Source organism: Entelurus aequoreus, linkage group LG11 (assembly GCF_033978785.1).
Source record: "Entelurus aequoreus isolate RoL-2023_Sb linkage group LG11, RoL_Eaeq_v1.1, whole genome shotgun sequence".
Taxonomy (NCBI): Eukaryota; Metazoa; Chordata; class Actinopteri; order Syngnathiformes; family Syngnathidae; genus Entelurus; species Entelurus aequoreus.
The window spans coordinates 1767027-1785216 of record NC_084741.1 but is presented as its reverse complement, the minus strand read 5'-3'; the positions used below and the strand labels follow the sequence as shown (position 1 = coordinate 1785216).

General features: G+C 35.0%; 1 protein-coding gene across 1 annotated transcript; it reads left to right on the top strand.

The window, feature by feature from the left end:
* Positions 1-10834: 10834 nt before the first annotated feature.
* Positions 10835-12468, top strand: pou3f1 (POU class 3 homeobox 1). The gene has a single exon (XM_062064071.1). The coding sequence runs from the start codon at positions 10979-10981 to the stop codon at positions 12101-12103; it is 1125 nt and encodes a 374-aa protein (XP_061920055.1). The 5' UTR covers positions 10835-10978; the 3' UTR covers positions 12104-12468.
* The last annotated feature ends 5722 nt before the right edge of the window (positions 12469-18190 follow it).

The window sequence follows — 18190 nt, the reverse complement described above, 5'->3', positions numbered from 1 at the left end:
TAATCGGCAAGAGGAGAATTAAAAACTTGACTTACACCTTTTGAAGTTTTTTTAGTGTCCAGTTTGCTATAACAGACTAGTTCTTTCCATTAACTAATGTATTTGCATACAGTCGCCCATTGCTCAAATATTGTGGTTTCTCCACATACCATCATGTTTTTAAGTATGTCCTACAACATTTTCAAGGATAAAAAATACAAAAATAACTACAAATATCAGACAGCTTTATTATATTGGATCAAAAGAGTGTAAAGGTGACTATATATGTATGTTTTTTTGTCTCTTGTAATGTTAAAACAATGTATTTTAAAGTTGTAAACTATTTTTTTTTATTGCTCTAGCATTATAAGGACATGTCCGGAACCGATTATCAGCAATAAAGGATGGATTACAGTAATAAACATGTTTATTTCACATTATCTATCATATTCAAATAAAATGTGTTTCTACACCAACTGGAACTGTTGCTATTTTGTTTAAAAAACTGCACTTTCATACATTATATATTTATTATATAAGCTGTGAGTCAATTTGTTTGCCTATGATAAGGAACTCCAATAATAAGACAAAAATAATGTTGAAGATATAAAGTATAACCACTATTATTCAATCAATCAATCAATCAAAGTTGATTTATATAGCCCTAAATCACGAGTGTCTCAAAGGCTGCACAAGCCACAACGACAGACATTGGTCATGTTGAAATATGACCAAACGCGCAAGAACAGGTTATTATCTGACAATAAAATCGAACAAAAGTCACTTTTTTGATGTGGTGTAGACCCCAAACCGAACCCGCAACTCCCGCCAAATAGTAGACGGTGTGTATGAACGTACAGAAATGTGCGTTTGTGGCTATACTATTTTGCATACAGTCGCCCATTGCTCAAATATCGCGGTTTCTCCACATACATCATGTTTTTAAGTATATCCTACAACATTTTCAAGGATAAAAATACAAAAATAACTACAAATATCAGACAGCTTTATTATATTGGATCAAAAGAGTGTAAAGGTGACTATATAAGTATGTTTTTTTGTCTCTTGTAATGTTAAAACAATGTATTTTAAAGTTGTAAACTATTTTTTTTATTGCTCTAGCATTATAAGGACATGTCTGGAACCAATTATCAGCAATAAAGGATGGATTACAGTAATAAACATGTTATTTCACATTATCTATCATATTCAAATAAAATGTGTTTCTATACCAACTGGAACTGTTGCAATTTTATTAAAAAAGTGCACTTTCATACATTATATATTTATTATATAAGCTGTGAGTCAATTTGTTGGCCTATGATAAGGAACTCCAATAACAAGAAAAAAATAATGTTGAAGATATAAAGTATAACCACTATTATTCAATCAATCAATCAATCAAAGTTGATTTATATAGCCCCTAAATCACGAGTGTCTCAAAGGGCTGCACAAGCCACAACGACAGACATTGGTCATGTTGAAATATGACCAAAACGCGCAAGAACATGTTATTATCTGACAATAAAATCGAACAAAAGTCACTTTTTTGATGTGGTGTAGACCCAAAACCGAACCCGCAACTCCCGCCAAATAGTAGACGGTGTGTATGAACGTACAGAAATGTGCGTTTGTGGCTATACTATTTTGCATACAGTCGCCCATTGCTCAAATATTGTGGTTTCTCCACATACCATCATGTTTTTAAGTATGTCCTACAACATTTTCAAGGATAAAAAATACAAAAATAACTACAAATATCAGACAGCTTTATTATATTGGATCAAAAGAGTGTAAAGGTGACTATATATGTATGTTGTTTTGTCTCTTGTAATGTTAAAACAATGTATTTTAAAGTTGTAAACTATTTTTTTTATTGCTCTAGCATTATAAGGACATGTCCGGAACCAATTATCAGCAATAAAGGATGGATTACAGTAATAAACATGTTTATTTCACATTATCTATCATATTCAAATAAAATGTGTTTCTATACCAACTGGAACTGTTGCTATTTTGTTTAAAAAAGTGCACTTTCATACATTATATATTTATTATATAAGCTGTGAGTCAATTTGTTGGCCTATGATAAGGAACTCCAATAATAAGACACAAATAATGTTGAAGATATAAATTGTAACCACTATTATTCAATCAATCAATCAAAGTTGATTTATTTAGCCCTAAATCACGAGTGTCTCAAAGGGCTGCACAAGCCACAACCACAGACATTGGTCATGTTGAAATAGGACCAAAACGCGCAAGAACAGGTTATTATCTGACAATAAAATCGAACAAAAGTCACTTTTTGATGTGGTGTAGACCCCAAACCGAACCCGCAACTCCCGCCAAATAGTAGACGGTGTGTATGAACGTACAGAAATGTGTGTTTGTGGCTATACTATTTTGCATACAGTCGCCCATTGCTCAAATATTGTGGTTTCTCCACATACCATCATGTTTTTAAGTATGTCCTACAACATTTTCAAGGATAAAAAATACAAAAATAACTACAAATATCAGACAGCTTTATTATATTGGATCAAAAGAGTATAAAGGTGACTATATATGTATGTTTTTTTGTCTCTTGTAATGTTAAAACAATGTATTTTAAAGTTGTAAACAATTTTTTTTTATTGCTCTAGCATTATAAGGACATGTCCGGAACCGATTATCAGCAATAAAGGATGGATTACAGTAATAAACATGTTTATTTCACATTATCTATCATATTCAAATAAAAATGTGTTTCTATACCAACTGGAACTGTTGCTATTTTGTTTAAAAAGTGCACTTTCATACATTATATATTTATTATATAAGCTGTGAGTCAATTTGTTTGCCTATGATAAGGAACTCCAATAATAAGACACAAATAATGTTGAAGATATAAAGTGTAACCACTATTATTCAATCAATCAAAGTTGATTTATATAGCCCTAAATCACGAGTGTCTCAAAGGGCTGCACAAGCCACAACCACAGACATTGGTCATGTTGAAATATGACCAAAACGCGCAAGAACAGGTTATTATCTGACAATAAAATCGAACAAAAGTCACTTTTTTGATGTGGTGTAGACCCAAACCGAACCCGCAACTCCCGCCAAATAGTAGACGGTGTGTATGAACGTACAGAAATGTGCGTTTGTGGCTACACTATTTTGCATACAGTCGCCCATTGCTCAAATATCGCGGTTTCTCCACATACCATCATGTTTTTAAGTATATCCTACAACATTTTCAAGGATAAAAAATACAAAAATAACTACAAATATCAGACAGCTTTATTATATTGGATCAAAAGAGTGTAAAGGTGACTATATATGTATGTTTTTTTGTCTCTTGTAATGTTAAAACAATGTATTTTAAAGTTGTAAACTATTTTTTTTATTGCTCTAGCATTATAAGGACATGTCCGGAACCAATTATCAGCAATAAAAGTTGGATTACAGTAATAAACATGTTTATTTCACATTATCTATCATATTCAAATAAAATGTGTTTCTATACCAACTGGAATTGTTGCTATTTTATTTAAAAAAGTGCACTTTCATACATTATATATTTATTATATAAGCTGTGAGTCAATTTGTTTGCCTATGATAAGGAACTCCAATAATAAGACACAAATAATGTGGAAGATATAAAGTACAACCAATATTATTCAATCAATCAAAGTTGATTATATAGCCCTAAATCACGAGTGTCTCAAAGGGCTGCACAAGCCACAACCACAGACATTGGTCATGTTGAAATATGAGCAAAACGCGCAAGAACAGGTTATTATCTGACAAAAAAATCGAACAAAAGTCACTTTTTTGATGTGGTGTAGACCCCAAACCGAACCCGCAACTCCCGCCAAATAGTAGACGGTGTGTATGAACGTACAGAAATGTGCGTTTGTGGCTATACTATTTTGCATACAGTCGCCCATTGCTCAAATATTGTGGTTTCTCCACATACCATCATGTTTTAAGTATGTCCTACAACATTTTCAAGGATTAAAAATACAAAAATAACTACAAATATCAGACCGCTTTATTATATTGGATCAAAAGAGTGTAAAGGTGACTATATATGTATGTTTTTTTTGTCTCTTGTAATGTTAAAAACAATGTATTTTAAAGTAAAAACTTTTTTTTTTATTGCTCTAGCATTATAAGGACATGTCCGGAACCAATTATCAGCAATAAAGGATGTAATAAACATGTTTATTTCACATTATCTATCATATTCAAATAAAATGTGTTTCTATACCAACTGGAACTGTTGCTATTTTGTTTAAAAAAGTGCACTTTCATACATTATATATTTATTATATAAGCTGTGAGTCAATTTGTTTGCCTATGATAAGGAACTCTAATAATAAGACACAAATAATGTTGAAGATATAAATTGTAACCACTATTATTCAATCAATCAAAGTTGATTTATATAGCCCTAAATCACGAGTGTCTCAAAGGGCTGCACAAGCCACAACCACAGACATTGGTCATGTTGAAATATGACCAAAACGCGCAAGAACAGGTTATTATCTGACAATAAAATCAACAAAAGTTATTTTTTGATGTGGTGTAGACCCCAAACCGAACCCGCAACTCCCGCCAAATAGTAGACGGTGTGTATGAACGTACAGAAATGTGCGTTTGTGGCCTATACTATTTTGCATACAGTCGCCCATTGCTCAAATATCGTGGTTTCTCCACATACCATCATGTTTTTAAGTATGTCCTACAACATTTTCAAGGATAAAAATACAAAAATAACTACAAATATCAGACATCTTTATTATATTGGATTAAAAGAGTGTAAAGGTGACTATATATGTATGTTTTTTTGTCTCTTGTAATGTTAAAACAATGTATTTAAAGTTGTAAACTATTTTTTTTATTGCTCTAGCATTATAAGGACATGTCCGGAACCGATTATCAGCAATAAAGGATGGATTACAGTAATAAACATGTTTATTTCACATTATCTATCATATTCAAATAAAATGTGTTTCTATACCAACTGGAACTGTTGCTATTTTTGTTTAAAAAAGTGCACTTTCATACATTATATATTTATTATATAAGCTGTGAGTCAATTTGTTGGCCTATGATAAGGAACTCCAATAATAAGACACAAATAATGTTGAAGATATAAAGTGTAACCACTATTATTCAATCAATCAAAGTTGATTTATATAGCCCTAAATCACGAGTGTCTCAAAGGGCTGCACAAGCCACAACCACAGACATTGGTCATGTTGAAATATGACCAAAACGCGCAAGAACAGGTTATTATCTGACAATAAAATCGAACAAAAGTCACTTTTTTGATGTGGTGTAGACCCCAAACCGAACCCGCAACTCCCGCCAAATAGTAGACGGTGTGTATGAACGTACAGAAATGTGCGTTTGTGGCTATACTATTTTGCATACAGTCGCCCATTGCTCAAATATTGTGTTTCTCCACATACCATCATGTTTTTAAGTATGTCCTACAACATTTTCAAGGATAAAAAATACAAAAATAACTACAAATATCAGACAGCTTTATTATATTGGATCAAAAGAGTGCAAAGGTGACTATATATGTATGTTTTTTTGTCTCTTGTAATGTTAAAACAATGTATTTTAAAGTTGTAAACTTTTTTTTTTTATTGCTCTAGCATTATAAGGACATGTCCGGAACCAATTATCAGCAATAAAGGATGGATTACAGTAATAAACATGTTTATTTCACATTATCTATCATATTCAAATAAATTGTGTTTCTATACCAACTGGAACTGTTGCTATTTTGTTTAAAAAGTGCACTTTCATACATTATATATTTATTATATAAGCTGTGAGTCAATTTGTTGGCCTATGATAAGGAACTCCAATAATAAGACAAAAATAATGTTGAAGATATAAAATATAACCACTATTATTCAATCAATCAATCAATCAAAGTTGATTTATATAGCCCTAAATCACGAGTGTCTCAAAGGGCTGCACAAGCCACAAGGACAGACATTGGTCATGTTGAAATATGACCAAAACGCGCAAGAACAGGTTATTATCTGACAATAAAATCGAACAAAAGTCACTTTTTTGATGTGGTGTAGACCCCAAACCGAACCCGCAACTCCCGCCAAATAGTAGACGTGTGTATGAACGTACAGAAATGTGCGTTTGTGGCTATACTATTTTGCATACAGTCGCCCATTGCTCAAATATTGTGGTTTCTCCACATACCATCATGTTTTTAAGTATGTCCTACAACATTTTCAAGGATAAAAAATACAAAAATAACTACAAATATCAGACATCTTTATTATATTGGATCAAAAGAGTGTAAAGGTGACTATATATGTATGTTTTTTTGTCTCTTGTAATGTTAAAACAATGTATTTTAAAGTTGTAAACTTTTTTTTTTTATTGCTCTAGCATTATAAGGACATGTCCGGAACCAATTATCAGCAATAAAGGATGGATTACAGTAATAAACATGTTTATTTCACATTATCTATCATATTCAAATAAATTGTGTTTCTATACCAACTGGAACTGTTGCTATTTTGTTTAAAAAGTGCACTTTCATACATTATATATTTATTATATAAGCTGTGAGTCAATTTGTTGGCCTATGATAAGGAACTCCAATAATAAGACAAAAATAATGTTGAAGATATAAAATATAACCACTATTATTCAATCAATCAATCAATCAAAGTTGATTTATATAGCCCTAAATCACGAGTGTCTCAAAGGGCTGCACAAGCCACAACCACAGACATTGGTCATGTTGAAATATGACCAAAACGCGCAAGAACAGGTTATTATCTGACAATAAAATCGAACAAAAGTCACTTTTTTGATGTGGTGTAGACCCCAAAGCGAACCCGCAACTCCCGCCAAATAGTAGACGGTGTGTATGAACGTACAGAAATGTGCGTTTGTGGCTATACTATTTTGCATACAGTCGCCCGTTGCTCAAATATTGCGGTTTCTCCACATACCATCATGTTTTTAAGTATATCCTACAACATTTTCAAGGATAAAAAATACAAAAATAACTACAAATATCAGACAGCTTTATTATATTGGATCAAAAGAGTGTAAAGTTGACTATATATGTATGTTTTTTTGTCTCTTGTAATGTTAAAACAATGTATTTTAAAGTTGTAAACTATTTTTTTTTATTGCTCTAGCATTATAAGGACATGTCCGGAACCAATTATCAGCAATAAAGGATGGATTACAATAATAAACATGTTTATTTCACATTATCTATCATATTCAAATAAAATGTGTTTCTATACCAACTGGAATTGTTGCTATTTTGTTTAAAAAAGTGCACTTTCATACATTATATATTTATTATATAAGCTGTGAGTCAATTTGTTGGCCTATGATAAGGAACTCCAATAATAAGACACAAATAATGTGGAAGATATAAAGTATAACCACTATTATTCAATCAATCAATCAATCAATGTTTATTTATATAGCCCTAAATCACGAGTGTCTCAAAGGGCTGCACAAGCCACAAGGACAGACATTGGTCATGTTGAAATATGACCAAAACGCGCAAGAACAGGTTATTATCTGACAATAAAATCGAACAAAAGTCACTTTTTTGATGTGGTGTAGACCCCAAACCGAACCCGCAACTCCCGCCAAATAGTAGACGGTGTGTATGAACGTACAGAAATGTGCGTTTGTGGCTATACTATTTTGCATACAGTCGCCCATTGCTCAAATATTGTGGTTTCTCCACATACCATCATGTTTTTAAGTATATCCTACAACATTTTCAAGGATTAAAAATACAAAAATAACTACAAATATCAGACCGCTTTATTATATTGGATCAAAAGAGTGTAAAGGTGACTATATATGTATGTTTTTTTGTCTCTTGTAATGTTAAAACAATGTATTTTAAAGTTGTAAACTATTTTTTTTTTTATTGCTCTAGCATTTGTAAGGACATGTCCGGAACCAATTATCAGCAATAAAGGATGGATTACAATAATAAACATGTTTATTTCACATTATCTATCATATTCAAATAAAATGTGTTTCTATACCAACTGGAAGTGTTGCTATTTTGTTTAAAAAAAGTGCACTTTCATACATTATATATTTATTATATAAGCTGTGAGTCAATTTGTTGGCCTATGATAAGGAACTCCAATAATAAGACACAAATAATGTTGAAGATATAAAGTGTAACCACTATTATTCAATCAATCAATCAAAGTTGATTTATATAGCCCTAAATCACGAGTGTCTCAAAGGGCTGCACAAGCCACAACCACAGACATTGGTCATGTTGAAATATGACCAAAACGCGCAAGAACAGGTTATTATCTGACAATAAAATTGAACAAAAGTCACTTTTTTGATGTGGTGTAGACCCCAAACCGAACCCGCAACTCCCGCCAAATAGTAGACGGTGTGTATGAACGTACAGAAATGTGCGTTTGTGGCTATACTATTTTGCATACAGTCGCCCATTGCTCAAATATCGCGGTTTCTCCACATACCATCATGTTTTTAAGTATGTCCTACAACATTTTCAAGGATAAAAAATACAAAAATAACTACAAATATCAGACATCTTTATTATATTGCATCAAAAGAGTGTAAAGGTGACTATATATGTATGTTTTTTTGTCTCTTGTAATGTTAAAACAATGTATTTTAAAGTTGTAAACTATTTTTTTTAATTTCTCTAGCATTATAAGGACATGTCCGGAACCAATTATCAGCAATAAAGGAAGGATTACAGTAATAAACATGTTTATTTCACATTATCTATCATATTCAAATAAAATGTGTTTCTATACCAACTGGAACTGTTGCTATTTTGTTTAAAAAGTGCACTTTCATACATTATATATTTATTATATAAGCTCTGAGTCAATTTGTTGGCCTATGATAAGGAACTCCAATAATAAGACACAAATAATGTTGAAGATAAAAAGTATAACCACTATTATTCAATCAATCAAAGTTGATTTATATAGCCCTAAATCACGAGTGTCTCAAAGGGCTGCACAAGCCACAACCACAGACATTGGTCATGTTGAAATATGACCAAAACGCGCAAGAACAGGTTATTATCTGACAATAAAATCGAACAAAAGTCACTTTTTTGATGTGGTGTAGACCCCAAACCGAACCCGCAACTCCCGCCAAATAGTAGACGGTGTGTATGAACGTACAGAAATGTGCGTTTGTGGCTATACTATTTTGCATACAGTCGCCCATTGCTCAAATATTGCGGTTTCTCCACATACCATCATGTTTTTAAGTATGTCCTACAACATTTTCAAGGATAAAAAATACAAAAATAACTACAAATATCAGACAGCTTTATTATATTGGATCAAAAGAGTGTAAAGTTGACCATATATGTATGTTTTTTTGTCTCTTGTAATGTTAAAACAATGTATTTTAAAGTTGTAAACATTTTTTTTTATTGCTCTAGCATTATAAGGACATGTCCGGAACCAATTATCAGCAATAAAGGATGGATTACAATAATAAACATGTTTATTTCACATTATCTATCATATTCAAATAAAATGTGTTTCTATACCAACTGGAACTGTTGCTATTTTGTTTAAAAAAGTGCACTTTCATACATTATATATTTATTATATAAGCTGTGAGTCAATTTGTTTGCCTATGATAAGGAATTCCAATAATAAGACACAAATAATGTTGAAGATATAAAGTACAACAACTATTATTCAATCAATCAAAGTTGATTTATATAGCCCTAAATCACGAGTGTCTCAAAGGGCTGCACAAGCCACAACCACAGACATTGGTCATGTTGAAATATGACCAAAACGCGCAAGAACAGGTTATTATCGGACAATAAAATCGAACAAAAGTCACTTTTTTGATGTGGTGTAGACCCCAAACCGAACCCGCAACTCCCGCCAAATAGTAGACGGTGTGTATGAACGTACAGAAATGTGCGTTTGTGGCTATACTATTTTGCATACAGTCGTCCATTGCTCAAATATTGTGGTTTCTCCACATACCATCATGTTTTTAAGTATATCCTACAACATTTTCAAGGATAAAAAATACAAAAATAACTACAAATATCAAACAGCTTTATTATATTGGATCAAAAGAGTGTAAAGGTGACTATATATGTATGTTTTTTTGTCTCTTGTAATGTTAAATCAATGTATTTTAAAGTTAAAAACATTTTTTTTTATTGCTGTAGCATTATAAGGACATGTCCGGAACCAATTATCAGCAATAAAGGATGGATTACAGTAATAAACATGTTTATTTCACATTATCTATCATATTCAAATAAAATGTGTTTCTACACCAACTGGAACTGTTGCTATTTTGTTTAAAAAAGTGCACTTTCATACATTATATATTTATTATATAAGCTGTGAGTCAATTTGTTGGCCTATGATAAGGAACTCCAATAATAAGACAAAAATAATGTTGAAGATATAAATTGTATCCACTAATATTCAATCAATCAAAGTTGATTTATATAGCCCTAAATCACGAGTGTCTCAAAGGGCTGCACAAGCCACAACCACAGACATTGGTCATGTTGAAATATGACCAAAACGCGCAAGAACAGGTTATTATCTGACAATAAAATCGAACAAAAGTCACTTTTTTGATGTGGTGTAGACCCCAAACCGAACCCGCAACTCCCGCCAAATAGTAGACGGTGTGTATGAACGTACAGAAAGGTGCGTCGCCCTCCCCTCCCGTGCGCGTTAAAGCGCAGCGCGCAGCATGCATCCCTCCCACCCCCTCACCCACCCTGCGCGCGTCCCCGTCCCCCCTCCCCCCCCCCTCCTCCTCCCCCCCAGGGGCCGCCACACGGAGCGGAGCCAATACACGCGGAGCGGAGGCGTGTCCTCTCGCCCGGCCCCAAGACCTCCCCAGAGCGGCGCGGCTCGCCGGAGCGCGGCTCTAAAGCCCGCAGACCTCCGAGGCGCACGTCACTTCTCCAAAGTACGGAGCCATGGCGACAACAGCTCAGTATATCCCGCGGAATAACTCCCTGCCGTCCAACCCGCTCATGCACCCGGACTCGGACCGCATGCACCAGGGCACCACGTACCGGGAGGTGCAGAAGATGATGCACCACGAGTACCTGCAGGGTCTGAACACGGGGCACCCGATGAGCCTGACGCACCACCAGTGGCTGCCCACCTCCAACAGCGACTGGGCGAGCGCCACGCACCTCGGCCAGCAGGAGCCGCACAAAGGCGGCGGCGGCGGCGTGCAGGCGAGCCGCGACGACCTGGGCAGCGGCTTCCACCACCGGTCCCACTTGGTGCACCAGCAGGCGCAGGGCGCGCACCACGGCTCCTGGGCGCCGGCCAGCGCGCACCACCTCTCCCCGGCCTCCGGCGCGCACCAGCCCCTGGTCTACTCGCAGCCGGGCTACACGAACCTCAACGCCATGCTGGGCAGCCCGCAGCCGGGCGCGCTCCACCACGGCATGCGGGAGCCCCTCCACGACGACTCGGCGGTGCACGACGGCCAGCTGGAGTCCCCCCCGCAGGCGTTCAGCCACCACCAGGACCACTCGGACGAGGACGCGCCCAGCTCCGACGACCTGGAGCAGTTCGCCAAGCAGTTCAAGCAGCGGCGGATCAAGCTGGGCTTCACGCAGGCGGACGTGGGCCTGGCGCTGGGCACCCTCTACGGCAACGTCTTCTCGCAGACCACCATCTGCCGCTTCGAGGCGCTGCAGCTGAGCTTCAAGAACATGTGCAAGCTCAAGCCGCTGCTGAACAAGTGGCTGGAGGAGACGGACTCCAACACGGGGAGCCCCACCAACCTGGACAAGATCGCCGCGCAGGGCCGCAAGCGCAAGAAGAGGACCTCCATCGAGGTGGGCGTCAAGGGCGCGCTGGAGAACCATTTCTTGAAGTGCCCCAAGCCCTCCGCGCACGAAATCACCACGTTGGCCGGCACGCTGCAGCTGGAGAAGGAGGTGGTGCGCGTTTGGTTTTGCAACCGGAGACAGAAGGAGAAGCGCATGACGCCCGTGGGGGTCCCGCACCCGGGCATGGAGGACGTATATTCCCAGGCGGAGACGCCCCCGCTGCACCGCACGCTACAGAGCCCCGGGCAGTGACTAACCGTGGACCGGCGCGGCGCTCCCACCCTCGCCCTGGCTCGGACAAACGCGCGGGGACTGTGGAGTTTACACTATTTAAGTTACCCCTTTTCTCTCTCTCTCTCTTTCTCTCTCCAGGACTTTTTTGCGGGAGGGAAAAACAAAACAAAACAAAAAAAAAGTTGTGCAGTTTTAGCGTCGGAAGTCGTCGTGCCCCCCCCCTTCAACCTCTCCCTACCCCCCTTCACCCTACTCACTCGAATAGATGACGAAAAAAACAACAAAAACGCATCTAGGATTGAAAGAAGAAAAAAAAAAAAAGATTTATTTACCAAAATTATATGGAGGTGAGGATTTTTTTTGGAGGTTTCTAGCTCCTCCATGGGGGGTTGGACATGAACGCACCACACGTCTGCAAAACAAAACAAAAAAACACTGGAAGTGAAAAAGTCAGCACTGAATGAACTGAATTATTGTTATTATTATTATTATTATTATTATTAATGTTTCCGCCCGAATGCAGCTGAGATAGGCTCCAGCACCCCCCGCCACCCCAAAGGGACAAGCGGTATAAATTGGATGGATGGATTATTAGTGTTTGTTTGGTTTTTTTGGGGGGTTTTTTTGTTTGTTTGTTTTGTTTGAAGAAGGAACAGAAAAAAAAGATGTATTTACCAAAATTATATGAAGGTGAGGGGGGGGATTTTTTTTGGAGGTTTCTAGCTCCTCCGTGGGGGCTTGGACCGTGAACTCACCACACGCCTGCAAAACAAAACAAAAAAAAACACTGGAAGTGAAAAAGTCAGCACTGAATGAACTGAATTATTGTTATTATTATTATTATTATTAATGTTTCTGCCCGAATGCAGCTGAGATAGGCTCCAGCAAACCCCCCCCCCCCCCCCAACACACACACACACACCTCCCCCGCCACCCCAAAAGGGACAAGCGGTATAAATTGGATGGATGGATTATTAATGTTTGTTTTTTTGTTGCTTTTTTGTTTGTTTTGCTTGAAGAAGGAACAGAAAAAAAAGATGTATTTACCAAAATTATATGGAGGTGAGGGGGGATTTTTTTTTGGAGGTTTCTAATCTAGCTCCTCCATGGGGGTTGGACCGTGAACGCACCACACGCCTGCAAAACAAAACAAAACAAAAACACTGGAAGTGAAAAAGTCAGCACTGAATGAACTGAATTATTGTTATTATTATTATTATTATTATTATTATTAATGTTTCCGCCCGAATGCAGCTGAGATAGACTCCAGCACCCCCCGCCACCCCAAAAGGGACAAGCGGTATAAATTGGATGGATGGATTATTAATGTTTGTTTTTTTTTGTTGCTTTTTTGTTTGTTTGTTTTGTTTGAAGAAGGAACAGAAAAAAAAGATGTATTTACCAAAATTATATGGAGGTGAGGGGGGGGGGGGGTTTTTTTTTGGAGGTTTCTAGCTCCTCCATGGGGGGTTGGACCGTGAACGCACCACACGCCTGCAAAACAAAACAAAACAAAAAAAAACACTGGAAGTGAAAAAGTCAGCACTGAATGAACTGAATTATTGTTATTATTATTATTATTATTATTATTAATGTTTCCGCCCGAATGCAGCCGAGATAGGCTCCAGCACCCCTCCCCCGCCACCCCAAAAGGGACAAGCGGTATAAATTGGATGGATGGATTATTAATGTTTGTTTGTTTTTGTTGCTTTTTTTGTTTGTTTGTTTGTTTGTTTGTTTTTTGTTTTGTTTGAAGAAGGAACAGAAAAAAAAGATGTATTTACCAAAATTATATGGAGGTGAGGGGGGGGGATTTTTTTTTGGAGGTTTCTAGCTCCTCCATGGGGGGGGTTGGACCGTGAACGCACCACACGCCTGCAAAACAAAACAAAAAAAAACACTGGAAGTGAAAAAGTCAGCACTGAATGAACTGAATTATTGTTATTATTATTATTATTATTATTAATGTTTCCGCCCGAATGCAGCTGAGATAGGCTCCAGCACCACCACCCCCCCTCCCCCCCCCCCCGCCACCCCAAAAGGGACAAGCGGTAAAAATGGATGGATGGGATGAAAGGATTATTAATGTTGTTTTTTTTTGCTGTTTTTTTTTGTTTCTTTGTTTGTTTTGTTTGAAGAAGGAACAAAAAAAAAGATGTATTTACCAAAATTATATGGAGGTGAGGGGGGATTTTTTGGAGGTTTCTAGCTCCTCCATGGGGGGGCTTGGACCGTGAACGCACCAAACGCCTGCAAAACAAAACAAACACACACAAAAATACTGGAAGTGAAAAAGTCAGCACTGAATGAACTTTATTATTATTATTATTATTAGTAGTAGTAGTAGTAGTAGTAGTATTATTATTATTAATGTTTCGGCCCGAATGCAGCTGAAATAGGCTCCAGCACCCCCCGCAACCCCAAAAGAGACAAGCGGTAGAAAAATGGATGGATTATTAATGTTTCTGTTGCTTTTTTTTTTTTTTTTTTTGGTTTTGTTTGAAGAAGGAACAAAAAAAAAGGATGTCTGCATCAGGCAATTGGGAGGACAAAAATGTGTCCAAAAAAATGCAACAGGACGTCCCGAGTTCTGATTGCATGGCCTTAAAGAAAATAATAATAATAATAATAATAATAATAATAATAATCTTTTTTTTCTCACAAAGGACCACGTCGACATTTGCAAGCAGCATCAGACGCTAAAACAATTTTGCATTATTAAGTTTTCCTCTCATTTTTTTTTTTTTTTGTTCCACCTTATTGTTGCACTTATTGTTTTGTTATTATCCGATGTTTACAAACTCACACACTTTTCCACGGCGATCGCCCCCCCCCCCCATATCCCCCCACACGAAATGAAAAGTTGGAGCAACTCAGGTAACTTTCAGTGCCCCCCCCCCCCCCCAAACCCCCCTAACTCCCAACATTTTTGCCTTTCCTCCCCGTTGTAGCGTACAATTCAAAAATCCGCGGTACAGTGAAGGCAACGCGTACTTTACTATGAAACCTTATTTATTTTATTTCTCATTGTCTTTTTCTTTTTTTCGTGTGTCATTGCCAGTCCCCAAAAAAAAAAAAAGAGAGAGAAAACTGCAGTGTGTTATGAGGGATTTTTTTCCAAGAAAAAAAAGGTGATAATTTAACAACAAAAAAAAAAAGGTGATTTTAGAGAAAATGTTGCCAGCGTGTAAATATGTAAAACTTGTATTTGTTCTGAAATATTTGTTGTCTCTTTTTATTTGTGTTCCTTTTCTCCGGGCTGTTTTGTACAACTTACTAATTCCACGAAGATATTTTAATATGATTTCGTTTATGATGAATCTGACCATTTATAAATATATATTTATTATTTCTTGTTTAGTTCTTTTTTTGTTGCAGTGGATTTTTTTTTTTTTTTTTTAAGTCTCTCTTCTGTTGACTTCATTGGTTGTCTGTTTGATTGCTCTAAATGTAGACTGCGAAGTCACATTTCTATTTATGTTATAGTAATATTTTATTACTTACATAAAAACATATATACAAGAAACGCATCTTGCTTGTTGTCTTCATTGCGAGGTCCTTCTTTTGTTCGTCTTGCATCGCCCACAGAAATCAAAGGAAACAATGATTTATGTATTTAATTGTGCTTTTTTTTAATAAGGAATAACACAATGAATATTATTTCATTGTTGCCACATTGTGCAATAATACAATCGAAATGTTGTAAACTGATGATAAGTATAAATTAAGTCGTTAATATGAGTAATATTTTTATTTGAATAAACCATCAAACATCGATTTTTAAGCATGTGGATCTGAGACAGAGGCTTTATTTTATACATGAGAGATTAAAAATGACAAAAAGTCAGGCCTTCGAGCAAAAAAAAAAAAGATTAAAAATCGGCCTCGAGTCGAGGCCAATAATTGTGCTTTTATTTTGACACTGGAAATATTTAATCTCTTCCCCTTTTTAGATAAATAAAACACATTAAACGTGCTATTTGTCATTTAAGCAACTTTTACATTTTCAACTCAGTTTTGTTGTAGAAAATCACTTCAAAAAATAATGAATTATCCAGATGTGTTGAAAATGTATCACAATGATGATACAAATTAACGTCTTTATTGTATTATAATGAATAATAAATACATTGTTTTATTTCCTTGCGTTCCTATAACGCCTGCTCATAAAACACACACAAGCAAACTGTTTATTTAAGGATTTAATTGCAAAAAAAACCAATACAACTCGTTTTATGTGCTGCCTGCAATCTTTACAAATATTTTAGTGTTATTTATTTATTTTACAATGTTATCCACCATCATTTTTGATCAGCATCTTCCTCGAATAAACGTAAATATACTGAGGTTTTTTTCTACAAGCCAAATATTTTCTATTGTGTTGTGCAAGAGTGTGTGTTTAAATCATGTTTGTTTTAATTTGAAAGTGTGTTTGCAGAAGCTAAAGTGGTCAAAGTCAGGAGGAGGCCACGCTCGGACCCACGCAGAGCCACGGGAGTGAACCACAGATGCCCCCTGCTGGAATATCTCATGTACTGCAGCCTCTAAACGCCACATGACCAAACAAAACGTGCAAATCCAAATTTTGTACTACTTTACTTTAAAATAAATGTTGGAAACAAGTTTGAAATGAGAAAAAAAAAAAAAAAAAAAGGGAAATAAAAATGTATATCACATTAATATATTTTGGTTAGTTGTTTTCTTTATCGTGTTAAAGTTATGAATGCTTTTGAAAATTAAAAACAATTAAATGTAGTTTATCTCCGACCCCAATTCAGCCAACATATCGTCTCCTTAATAAAGTATTTATATTCATTTTTATCAACACTTATTAAACATATGGACAATTACTTTAATATTAATTAATATTATATATTAATTAATTAATTTATTATAATAATAATAATTAATAATAATTAATTAATATTATATATTTATTAATCATTATTAATAATAATTAATAATAATAATTAATATTATATATTTATATTTATATTATTAATAACATTAATATTACTATTTTCTGGGGGGGGATAGGTATTTTAAGAAGGCACATAAAGTAAAGTGCACTCCTGCAAAGTATAATAAAAAAGATTATTACATAGGTGAAAATACTGAAAAATACTATTTTTAAAGTATCCAAAGGGTGTTTTTGTTTAATGAAATACAAACTCACAATACATATTAGGAATACTGAGTTGTTGATGTTATTTGAGCAACAAAATATATATATTAAAAAAAAAAGCTTGTCTTTTAATAATGAATAAATAACCAATAAATGACCAATAAAATGTAAAAAATAAAATAAATAAATAAATAAAAATTCAGTTTTAATATTTATTTTAAATATTTGCATACATTTTAAGAATATTCGATTTTTGTACGTATTTTTTTTATTGTCTCAATTATATTTATATTTGAAGGACAACATATTAGGCACACTAAGTGTTGATGTTATTTGACCAATAAAATGTAAAAAAAAATAAAAAAAATTCAGTTTTAATATTTATTTTAAATATTTGCATACATTTTAAGAATATTCGATTTTTTTAATGTATTTTTTGATTGCCTTAATTAGTTACATGTGAGGAACCAACTTTTAGGCACACTTAGTGTTGATGTTATTTGACCAACAAAAGAAAAATAAATAAATAAATAATGTTTTGATTTTGATTTTTTTTATTTGCATGAATATTTAAAATATTTGATTTTTTTATGTATTTTTTTGATTGTCTCAATTATATTTACACTTGAAGGACCACATATTAGGCACACGTTGTGTAGATGTTGTTTGACCAACAAAATAAAAATAAATAAATAAATTATGTTTTAATATTTATTTTAAATATTTTAAGAATATTCGATTTGTTTATGTATTTTTTTGATTGTCTCAATTATATTTACATTTGAAGGACAAAATGTTAGGCACACTAAGTGTTGATGTTATTTGACCAATAAAATGTAAAAAAAAATAAATAAATAAAAATCAGTTTTAATATTTATTTTAAATATTTGCATACATTTTAAGAATATTCGATTTTTGTACGTATTTTTTTTATTGTCTCAATTATATTTACATTTGAAGGACAACATATTAGGCACACT

Excerpts from the sequence above, each read along its gene's own strand:
- pou3f1 (XM_062064071.1), top strand. The coding sequence starts at position 10,979 with ATGGCGACAACAGCTCAGTATATCCCGCGGAATAACTCCCTGCCGTCC.